Below are 12272 nucleotides of genomic sequence, written 5' to 3'. Positions count from 1 at the left end.
GACAAGTGCATGTAGATTTGGGATGTTGGTGTCATACCACACGCCACGATCAGTGCAAGCATGTCAGAGCGGTTTCGAAAAGGAAACACAGGGTCCAGAGCTGAACGCCGCAGTCAATGTCAAGATGATCAGCTGGTAACTCCATCATGAGTCTCACAAGCTGAAGGCCAGCGTGTGGGGATCAATAAATGCCACCCTTACCCACGCCACTCAGAAAGAATGATATAAAAGTCCTGGGCATAGTTTTTCATTGTAAAGCGGAGAGGCTGTAGCTCTGAGCTCTAATCTGTTTCAGGATAATAGCAGTACAATTGCTGCATTGGGCACAAACTGCTGTCCTTGCAATAAATGCCCTGAAATAATGGCTCCTCTTGCAGTGCTGAGGTGGTTAGTTTCATAGAGTCAGAGAGCTATACCACAAGGAAATGTGGACCAACTATGCTCATACTGATTAAATTGGTCACCGAAGCTACATCCATTTTCCTTCCATCCTCCTTGATCATTCCAATCCATGTATCTTGCAAATGTCTTTTAAACTTCATCATTGTACCACACTTTCCCTCTTCCTCTGGCAGCTTGTTCCACATCCCACCAACCTTTATGTGAAAAACTTGCTCCTCAGATCCTCTAAATAATTCCCCCCACTTCAAACCTGCTCTATGTCCTTTACTCTTAGATTCCCCTGCCGTGAGGAAAAGGACTGACCATTCACCTAATCTATGCCCCTCTTGATTTTATACACTGCTATAATATCACCCATCTGCTTCTTATCCCCAGGGAAATCAGCCCCAACCTATCTAAAGATAGAAGATTAGCTTTAATTGTCACATTGAAACATTGAAAAATACAGTCAGTGACCAATACTGTCCAGAGATGTGCTAGAGGCAGCCTGCAAGTGTCACCATGCTTCTGATGGCAATACTTCAAGTGTGGCTTCTCCAACGTCTTGCACAACTGTAACTTGATGTCCCATCTCCTCTGCTGAAAGCCATGACTGATGAAAGTGAACATACCGAGCACCTTCCTCCCCACCCTGTCTACTTGTGTCACCACTTTCAGGTTACCTCTGTTGTTTAAGCTGTGGGGAAGTTAGACAAACATGGCCTAGCAGCAATAACAGCTCTTGGATGATGTGAAACGGTCTGGAACATTCTCAGATGCCAGATGACAAAGGGGAGTTCATTCTGGATGGGCCAGGCCTGAATTCAGTTTAATTGTGTGTTTTGCCTCCAGACACGAGAAAATCAAAGCGAAGAATGCGGACGACATTCACTACAGAGCAGCTTCATGAATTGGAGAAGATCTTTCAGATCACCCACTATCCAGATGTTTACACCAGGGATCAACTGGCTGCAAAGATTAACCTGCCTGAAGCCAGGGTACAGGTGAATAATGTTGCTCCCTCTCCCTACTGGGCTGAAGAGTACCATGGGCACTGCCTAGCTGACACATCTATCCATTTGCAACCCAGACTTCCTCTCAAGATGGAGATCTTTAATATAGAGTCATCAACTCATTGATATAGAGTTATCCAGTTATTCAGCAAGGAAACAGGCCCTTTGGTCCAACTCTTCTGAGCTCACTGTTTCCCAGCACGTTAGTCCCATTTGCCCACGTTTGGCTCATAGTCCTCTAAACCTCTCCCCTACCTGTACCTGTATGGATGACTTTAAATGTTGGTAGTGTGCTTTTTCTGGCAGCTTATTCCAAATATGCACAATCCTTTGTGTGACGAAGTTTGCCCCTGATGTCCCATTTTAAATCTGACCTCTAATTTTTAGTATACCCTCCTCAGGAAAAAGATTTTGTACTTCTACTCTGTCTAATGACCTTATATACCTATATCTGGTCATCCCTTAATATCTTATCCTCCAGAGAATAAAATCATAGGCTACGCAGCCTCTCCTTGTAAGTCAGGCTCCAAAAGTTTAGGTAACATTGAGGTCATTCTTTTTTTCTGCACTCTTTCTAGTTTAATAACATCATTTCTATAACAGGGTGTCCTGAAACATACACAATAGTCCAAGTGTGGCCTCAGCAACTGGGGAATTCTTCCCCCTCCCCACCCCCCACCCTTGGGGAAGAGAAATACAGGTGGAAAGAATTTAAGGAGTTCGGCTACGAATGGAAAATAAGTTTGAATTGTCTTCTCATTCCACTTGGTGAAGGATGACAGGTGATTGAAATGTACAATATTCTAACAGAGCTTGTAGACATAATGTTTCCCCTTCCTGGTTTGCCTACTCCCAGGGATCACAATCTCAGAATAAGAGATTATTCAGGAAAGATAACAGAAATACTTCTCTCAGAGGGTGGTAACTCTCCACCCAAAAGAGATGTAGTGACTCAACTGCTGAATAAAATATAAGAACATAAGAATATTGGAAAACAGGAAGCTGGGCAGGCGTTTGGACCTCCCTGCCATTCAGTGTGATCAAGACTGCTCTGCCTCATCTTCTACTCGTGTCAATTCTCTGTATTCATGGACTCTCAAAAATGTATCTATTTTCTCTTTACCTACCCACAATGATCCAACCTCTTCAGCCCCCGGGTTAGAGAATTTCAGAGATTCACCACTTCTGCAAGAAGCTTCCCACACACTTCAGATTTAACTGACTGCTCCGGAATCCTCTATGTACCTTATTTGACACTCTATCACTAATGGTAACATCTTGACACCTGCCCTAATCACATCCTCTACAGATCCAATATATCTCAGTAAGATCACCCCTCAGTTTCCCAAGGCAGAGATCAATAGATGTTTAGATATGATGGGATCCTGGAATAGGAAATGAGTGAATGACAGTGGGTTAAGATCAGCCATGTTCTTATTGAATGGCAGAGCAGGCACGAGGAGCAAGTGACTGTGTGTGTGCATGTGCGTGCATGCGTGTGTGTTCATATATGTATACAGTATAAGAACATAAGAAACTGAGAACTATTAGCAATGGCTAATACCAGATGACATTCCTTTAAGATGAGTTTAGGAAAGTTTAGGGAAATTGCTTGAGGTAGTTTTATTTACACAGAGTGGCAAGTCCCAGAATGTATTGCCAAGGTTGGTTGTTGAGGCGAATACAATTGGGACTTTGGAGATACTCTTAGGTAGGCACACGGATGAAAGAAAAAAAGATGGAAGATTCAAGTTCAAGATCAACTGCATTTATTGACATCTGACTGTGCCTACATAGAGGTATCAATAAATGAAATAAAGTTCCTCTGGATTCCAGTGCTCTCACAATGCATATATCACACACACAGCACCTAAAACAAAATATTACCACAAACAAATTAATAAACAGCTTGCTGTCCTAGAGACAAGATGTAGGTGATAGCAGGGTATTCATTAGCCTCATAGCCTTGGGAAGACACTGTGACCAAGTCTGGTCGACCTAGTCCTATATAGGATTATGGGCTACATAGGAGGAAAGGTTAGACTGATCGTGGTGTGGGTTTATATGAGTTGGCACAACATCATAGACTGTACTTTGCCATCAGGTTTCTGAATGGACCATGTACACGACCAAGAAATGTATTCATTTTTATATACATTTCTTATTGTAACTTGTAGTTTTTTATGCTTTGCACTGTACAGCTGCCACAAAAGAAAATATTTCATAGGATACTGTACATGAGTGATAATAATCAGATTCTGATATTAATTCCATTCTATGATCTATATATGGCTCCTTCTGTTTCTAGTATCTCGGTACATAGCAACATAATATTGATAACACTTTCTTCATTTGAAAGATGAGCATTAGGGCCTCAATCCTGCCCTTTATCCAAGTGGGGTGGGGGTGGGGGTGGGAGGGGGTTAAAAATATCCCTTCCAGGCAAATTTGAGGATAGATGGGATTTCACTTTGTTGGAAATAAGTAGTTGGTGGAAAGTTGCATCTAGGAAAGTAGGGCCTTTCCTCCCTGTATCTTGTGAAAATTGATCAGTCAGTATTCATAATAACAAGAGAATCTGTAGATGCTGGAAACCCAGGGTGATGCACACAAAAAGCTGGAGGAACTCTGCAGGCCAGGCAGCATCTATTGAGAAAAATAAAACATCGGCGTTTCGGGTCAAGACCCTTCATCAGGACGTCAGGGTCTGGGCCTGAACCATTGACTGCTCATTTCCATCCATAGATGCTGCCTGACCTGCTGAATTCCTCCAGCATTTGTGTGTGTTAGTATTCATGCTCTTGTGCAGACAACAGGATAATAAGACCATTGAGCTAAATAGTCGTTAACTTACTACCTTGACTCAGTAAAACTGCTAAGAGTCAAAGGACAACTATTTGCATCTATATTCATCTTAAGGTAATAAAATATCTCAAAGTGCTTCATCGAAACAATATCAACTGGAACTTCAGGAGATAGCAAGTTGCCAGAGCTAACTCCAAGCTGCGTCTTAAGGGACAACCTTCAGTGAGAGACACTTGAGATGAAATTCCAGAACTAAGACCCAACTATTCAGCTAAGGTGATCATGCATCAGTGATCAGTCGTTCGAGATGTGCAGGGAATCAGCTCTGGGAGGGTATCAGTCCACATGGAAAAGGTGAGCTGATCTTAGGATTTGAACCCGGGAGTGTGAATTTTAAATGTCAAATCAGAAGTCAGGGTACATTAGCAAGGACTGGAGTGATGGGAGGTTAGGACTTGGTGTACTGAAAGAGTCAAAGGAAAATGGGAATCAGCAATTCCAGGAAGAGATTCTTTAAAAAAAAATATATTTCTCTAATCAAACTTGAAATAAATAAAAACATCAGTGTCTCTAATCTATGTCACTGCATTTTGACTGACCTAGTTATCACATCCTTTAAAACAACAGTTTGGAAATCTGATCCTTAGAAACTTAGACCAGTGAATTGTTCCTGCCTCAGGTTACTTCACCACCCTGCCCGAATCCTACCAGCTATAAATTTCTGGTTATGCACAAAGTGGCACCCATTGGGTAATGGGTCAATAAATCTTCCACATTTTTAGCCAGTTATTAGAAGATTAAGGGAGCTTCTAACAAATTAATAATGCGCCTGAATAGAGATTTTATCCCGATAAAGAAATTGCAATTTAGACATACTGGTTTTTCATCCTGCCAATGAAACCTATTAATCTGCAACCCCAGCAACACTCGAGTGTGGACTCAGCTGAAATAATGCAGAAAGGAATTTTTTCCATCCCACCCAAAATTTCATAATCATTGGGTTTAATCTAAAGGATGAAAAAATATTTTTTTTAAAACAGGCAGTTATTCACTTGATGGAAAATGTTGTTCCTGAGCAGAAGAATATATCCACACAGTTCATTTATAAATCTGCAGAAGGGAGAATCTCAGTTGAACACAAAAGTATATATAGCATTCGCCAGAGTTTAGAAGAAGGAGAGGAGATCTTATCAAAAGTCACAACATTCATAAAGGACTTGGCAGGCTGAATACAGAGATGTATTCAGATGTATCCCTGTCTAGGATCAAAGGCACAGTTGCTGAATAAGGATTCTAAGAAGAGGGGAAAGTTCTTCATTTCGTGAGGAGAGAGTGGTGAAACTTTGGAATCCTTTATCCTGAAGGGTTATGGAAGAGTTATGGGGACAGCACTGGAAAATGACTTTGAGACAGAACACCTGCATGGTCTCAATGACTGGTAAAGCAGGCTCCAGGCTTATCCCTACTCCAGCTTCTTGTTCTTAAGTTAAGGCCGTATCCTTCCCCCTGGGGTTCTGCTACAATCTATAATACATGGAAAGACAAGGTTCTGTAGCTCCTGATGAAGAGAGTGTGTGCAGGAATTTAATGTCTATTCTTCTATAAAATGTATAGCAAGCACACGTAGACATTGACACACACATTCAAACACAGACACAGACACACACACACACACACACCAAACATAGACAAACACATACATGTAGCTCAGTGAGTTTTCTGATTATAGTATGGGGGATGGGGTTGGGAGGGACAGGGGAAAACTGTGCTCTCTGCCGGGGTACAGAGCTAATGTTTCACTCCTCAGGAGCTGCTCCTGTTCAGACTCTCGAAGCATGAGTAACAGAGAGCTTCTCAGGGGATTGCCAGGTCATTCTTGCACTCCTAAGACTGCGACAACAGATGTCACATATTGCTCAATGACTAACATTCCACCATCCTGTGTAAAGGTGTCAGACAAAATCAAATGCAGCTGGGGCACCTTCCTGAAGCAGGAATCTGTGGCATGAAGAGAAGTGGGGTGAGGCTACCCATGGGACAAAATGACTCCTTTATCTTCAAGCAAGGTCTTGAGACATAAACATAACCAGGCCTGTTGGAAGGAGCTGATCAACTGAAAATTAGAATCTGGTTTATTATCTCTGACACACGTCGGGAATTTTTTTTAGTTTTGCGGCAGTAGTACAGTGCAAATGTAAAAAGAAATGACTAATTTACCATAAGAAATATATAGCGCAAAGAGAGAGCAAAACAGGTGGTGGTCATGGGTTCATAAACCAATCTGATGCTGGAGGGGAAGAAGCTGTTCCTAAAAGTTGGGAGGTGAATAGCTTGTTCTAATTTATTGCTTAATGTAAGGTGGCTGGCAGGAGGCTCAGGGGAAAATTGATGGGCAAGTGAGGGAGAAAAGATTAATGGGAAATAATTAGGGGAATGAGATTGATGAGAATGCTTTGACTAGATGGGCTGAATGTGTATATGACAAAACATGAGCAGGAGTAGGCCTCTTACTCTCACTCTCAAGGCAAATTCATGCTGATCTTAAGTCCTTTTCTGTGCAAGTTGCCAGAAACCCTCGATTCTTTGTTCTTTCAAATACTGATCTATCTCCACTTTAAATGTATCTAATGATCTGGTTATATTGCCATCAGGGGCCCCAGAATTCTAGAGATTCACTACCCTCTAGAGTGAAAGAATTTTTAGGCACCTCAGTTTTAGATGACCATCTCTTTATCTGGTAACTACAGTATTCTCCCACTAGTGGAAACGTCAAGCCCTCTTAGGATCTTACATATTTGATTCACTCTTTGTATCCAAGGATACAAACCCAAATTGTCTATTCTGTCTAGAAAATGAGTCTGCTCTTACCCCATCCTCCCATCACTCTTCCAGGTACAGGATTCCTCTTGTCCTCACTTACCATCCCACCAGCCTCCACACATCTCCCCCCTCCCCTCGCTGCTTTCTGCAGGGATTGATCCCTACGCGACTGCCTTGTCCATTTGACCCTCCCCACTGATCTCCCTCCTGGCACTTATCCTTGCAAGCAGAACCAGTGCTACACCTGCCCCTACAACTCCTCTCTCACTACCATTCAGGGCCCTAAACAGTCCTTCCAGGTGAGGTGACGCTTCATCTGAGAGTCTGTTGGGGTCACATACTGTGTTCAGTGCTCATGCTAATGCCTCCTGTATATCAATGAGACCCGACGCAGATTGGGAGATCGCTTCGCCAAGCACCTCCACTCTGTCTGCCTGAAAAAGTGGGATCTCCCAATGGCTACCCATTTTAATTCCACTTCCCATTCCGATATGTCTATCCATGGCCTCCTGCACTGTTGTGATGAGGCCACACTTAGGTTGGAAGAACAACACCTTTTATTCTGTTTGGGTAGCATCCAACTTGATGGCATGAACATGGATTTCTCAAACTTCCAGTAATGCCCCTACACCCCCTCTCCTTCACTATTTCCCATCCTCTTCCCCTTCTCTCATCTTATCTCCTTGCCTGCCCATCGCCTCCTTCTGGTGATCTTCCCCCATTTCTTTCTTCCATGGCTTTCTGTCTCTTTCACCAATCAACTTCCCATCTTTTTACTTCATCCCTCCCCCTTCGGGTTTCACCTATCATCTCATGTTTCTCTCTCCCCTCCCCAACCTTTTGAATCTACTCCTCAGCTTTTTATCTCCAGTTCTGCCAAGGGTTTCGGCCCGAAACATCAACTGTTCTCTTTTCCCAGATGCTGCCTGGCCTGCTGAGTTCCTCCAGCATTTTGTGTGTGTTGTTAACCTGAATGGAGAGGAGGTTCAGGAGCCTGAAGACACACACTCAACGTACTATTCACACAGGAACAGCTTCTTCTCCTCTGCCATCTGGTTTCTGAACGGACAATGAACCCACGAAAACTACTTCACTATTGTTTTTTCTCTCTTTTTGCATGACTTATTAAAATTTCTATATATTTCTCATGATAATTTATTGTTTATTTTATGTACTGTTGCTACAAAACAGCAAATTTTATAACATATTTCACTGATAGTAAACTGATTCTGATTCTAAAATTCCAGGTATGGCCTCACCGACACTCTGAAGAAATGTAATAAGACTTCCCTATCCTTAAACTTCAACCTCTTTGCAATAATATTCTGCTTTTCCTCTTGTTGGACCTGCCAATTGATCTTTTGCAATTCCTACATCAGAACACCGAGTTTCCTCTGAATTTCACTCATTTTGCCATCTCTGTCCATCTCAATAACTTTTTGATTCCTCTTGAAAGGCCTCTTTCCCTGTCATTAGGAAAATATGAAGAGATTTCTCAGTTCTGTCCAATTTTGTCAATCAGATTTGGTTCCAAAACCGCCGTGCAAAATGGAGGAAGTATGAGAAACTGGGGAACTTTGGTGGATTGCAACACGTCACCGATGTTAATCTGGTTCCTGCTCCCAAGTCCCAGTTTATGGTGAGTACGTTGTCTGCTAAGGAATGCTAGAGGGAAACAGGGGACTCTGGTCTATTTGGTTTTCGTTCCACCATCTCTGCACTTAGAATGATATGATTAGCTTTAGCTTTATCTGTCACACCACCACCAGGGGCAGCCCGGTGGCATGGCAGTTAGTGTAATGCTTTACAGTGTCAGCAGCAAGATTGGAGTTAAATTCCTGCTGCTATCTGTAAGGAGTTTGTACGTTCTCCCCATGACCATGTGAGTTTCCTCTGGGTGCTCTTTCCTTCCACATTCCAAAGACGTACAGTTTGGGGTTAGTATGTTGTGGGCATGCTTTATTGGCACCAGAAGCACAGTGACACTTGCAGACTGTCCCAACATATTGAAGAACATTGATGCAAAAGACACATTTTACTGTATGTTCTGATGCTTCAATACACATGTAACAAATAAAGTTAGTCTTTATTTTATCTTTACATGTATATTGAAACATCAAAATATAGTGAAATGCATCACTTACACCAATCACCTCAGTGATGTGCTGGGCAGATTCTTAAACTGAGCAATGCTGCCCAGGCTATGTGGGAGGCACGACCATCTTCAAAGGTAGCTGTTGACCTTTCTTTCAAGAGCCTTAACTGGTGGCATGGAAACCTCATGTACCAGCATGGGCCGGAGGGTTTGGAGGAGGATGCTATGCTGGTAGATCCAAGCCTGGAACCTGTCAGCTGGGCCTAACTTGTCCATACGAGTGAGCCAGACTTCTAACTCCTTGGTGGTCTTCTGGTGGCAGCCACATCTCTTTGAGGAGAAACCCAGACTGGTGACAGGAAATGATATTGAAAAATATCTTGGTTGACAAAGGGGCAGGAATGGCGATTAACGTGCCAGGTTTTTGAAGTTTGAGCAAAGATAGAGGAGGTGGTAAACTGCTCAATGTCATTGGAGTTCTCCTCTTTGGGGATCCATACTCCCTCTGCACACTTCCATTGGTCTGTGACTTTTCCCCGACACCAGATAATTCTGAGGAATTTCCAAAGCAACTGGAGGAGCTTAGGACGCCCTTGTACACCTTGTAGGGTACTCCACTAAAACCAGGGGCAGAACTTCCGGCTACTCTACTTCCTGGATCTCCTCCCAGCTGCGCTCCTTGCCATTGAACTCAACCGCAGGAGGAGTAGGATTTACAAGGGTGCTATGGTGTCCTAGCTCCCACTCCGAGTTGCTGAGAGAGTTCTGACTGTGTAGATCAATCTCTTGTTTGGAGCATGCAAAGTGCCCAAATAAGCTTCTGTCCTAGCAGCTGCCTGGTGAATCAATAGGCGTTTGCAATAAAGGCAGTTCATTTCCCATCTCTCTCTCTCTCTCTCTTCCCCATCTTCTAAGCCATTCTGTCCTGTGCAGAGTCACAAGCTTACTTTTGAGGATGTTGCAGAGCTCAATCAGTGGTGATTTCTCTCCTTCACTCACCCACTGTACTGTTTAGTTAGGGATCGGAGCGATTGATGCAGCCGGTATATTTTTGGTTGCCCTACGTAGAGGCCTTTGTTGGCTTTCTTCTCCACCAGGCCAAATTGCTCATGAGCAAAGCTGCCAATCATAGTTGACGTGATCTAAAGTCATCTATCGACATCTCTCTTGGCTATTTCCTCAATGATATGGACTGCGTCCTGCTCAAACTGCAGCTACTCCTCCCGATGGCTTGGCCAATTAACCCATTGGTGTTCTGCTACTCTTCCTGAAGTGGGAGTTTCTGTGGCTTGGCAGTTCTCAGGACTGTGGGGTGAGTCAGAGCCAGACTCCTTCTGTGTCTCAGCAGGTGTGAATCCTGTGCGCTGCATTACCCTCCTGCTCTAGGCATTTAATGTTGGCCTGATGTGATCACCCAGAGAATTGAAACAACAGTGCCAGCCAATAAGGTGAGCATGATGAATGTAGTGTATTTAATATTTCAGTGATATTGTAACTATATTGTTTGAGCAAGCATTCTGTGTTTGCTTACAGAATTCATTACAGGTTATACGTGTTAAGTAGTATCTGAATGGCCTGCTGTACATCAGTATGCCATGAGTATCCCCAGCCTCCTGTGCTTTTTTCACTGATTACTTTTAAAAAACATAAACACCTGCCACTATCCAGGTCTCAAAACGTATAAAGCACCAGTAGTGTTATAATGTTTACTTCTTAATTTGTGTCATAAACACACATTATTTGTTAATTTATTTGTGGTAATATTGCCATACATGTTGTGTGTGAGTTATATATACTGTGTTGTGCACCTAGGTTCAGGAGGAAATTTATTTCATTTGGCGGTATACACGTGTACAGCTGAATGACCGTAAACTGAATTTGACCATGAACCTGAACCTAAACTTGAACTTCACACGAGTCATTGTTTTAGAACAAGCTGACTCCTAGATATACCTCAGTGCATGAATTCTGAATTAATAAACTGAAGATTAAGCACACAATGGAAATATTATGGGCAAGTACGGCAACACTTGCGAGGTGCCTCAGCACAATGCTTGGACTGCGTTTATCATTGATGCATGCCACACGTTTCACTGAATGTTTCAACGTACATGTGACAAATAAAGTTAATCTTTAATCTTTGTCTTTATCAATTGTAGTTAAAGCTCTGTGGGTTGCTGAGCAACTAAAGACTACGAACTGTCATGTCCACAGGTTTAATGCTTCTCAGTGCCAAGTTGGCTGGTTTACAGTACAAACTGAAAATGCTGGAAACTCTCAGCAGCCAACACAAAATACTGGAGGAACTCAGCAGTTCCTCCAGCGTTGTGTGTGTGTTGCTTGGATTTCCAGCATCTGCATAGTTTCATAATTTGTGATTGGAAACTCGGCACATGAGGTCAGAACGCATCCATGGGAAGAACACAGCAAGTGTTTCATGTCAAGGACACTTCATTAGAACTGATAACAGATGTCGCCTGGATCTGCTGAGTTATTTGTTTTTACTTCAGATTTGAAGTAACTGCAGTTCTTTTGCTTTTCACTTTCTGATGTACAGCAGGCTTCAGAAGCTCTGAGTCTGGGATGGTAATATCATAGTCTTAGAAACAGGCCTCTTGGCCCAACTTCCACACTGTAGGACCTTATAGTATTGCTGGTTCATGCCGACCTAGATTCCCATTTGCCTGTGCTTGGTCCATAACGCTCTAAATCTTTCCTCCCCATGTACCTTTTAAATGTTGTTAATGAATCAACCACTTTCTCTGGTAGCTCATTTTATATAGTGCCTATAAAAAGTATTCACCCCACCCTCCAGGAAGTTTTCATGTTTTAAGTGTTTTACAACATTGAATCACAGTAGATTTAATTTGGCTTTTTTGACACTGCTCAACAGAGAAGACTCTCACGTGACAAAGTGAAAACAAATTTCTACAAATTGGTCTAACTTTATTAAACACAGTTTAACGGATTGCATAAGTATTCACTCCCTTCAAGTCAGTATTTAGTAGATGCACCTTTGGCAGCAATTACAGCCTTGAGTCTGTGTGGATAGGTCTCTATCAGCTTTGCACATCTGGACACAACAATTTTTCCCCATTCTTCTTTACAAAACTGCTCAAGCTCTGTCAGGTTGTATGACGATCATGGGTAAACAGCCC

General features: G+C 42.6%; 1 protein-coding gene across 1 annotated transcript in view; it reads left to right on the top strand.

Moving 5' to 3' along the window:
- Positions 1-12272, top strand: part of LOC134351714 (intestine-specific homeobox-like) — a 44509-nt gene that overhangs the window by 23330 nt on the left and 8907 nt on the right. Inside the window, exons 3-4 of the mRNA XM_063058277.1 lie at positions 1234-1385; positions 8542-8658. Of these exons, the coding sequence (XP_062914347.1) occupies positions 1234-1385; positions 8542-8658 (269 nt within the window). The remainder of the gene's footprint in view (positions 1-1233; positions 1386-8541; positions 8659-12272) is intronic.

The sequence above is a fragment of the Mobula hypostoma genome, chromosome 9 (genome assembly GCF_963921235.1).
Source record: "Mobula hypostoma chromosome 9, sMobHyp1.1, whole genome shotgun sequence".
NCBI classification, from domain to species: domain Eukaryota; kingdom Metazoa; phylum Chordata; class Chondrichthyes; order Myliobatiformes; family Myliobatidae; genus Mobula; species Mobula hypostoma.
This window is presented reverse-complemented; position numbering and strand designations above follow the sequence as displayed.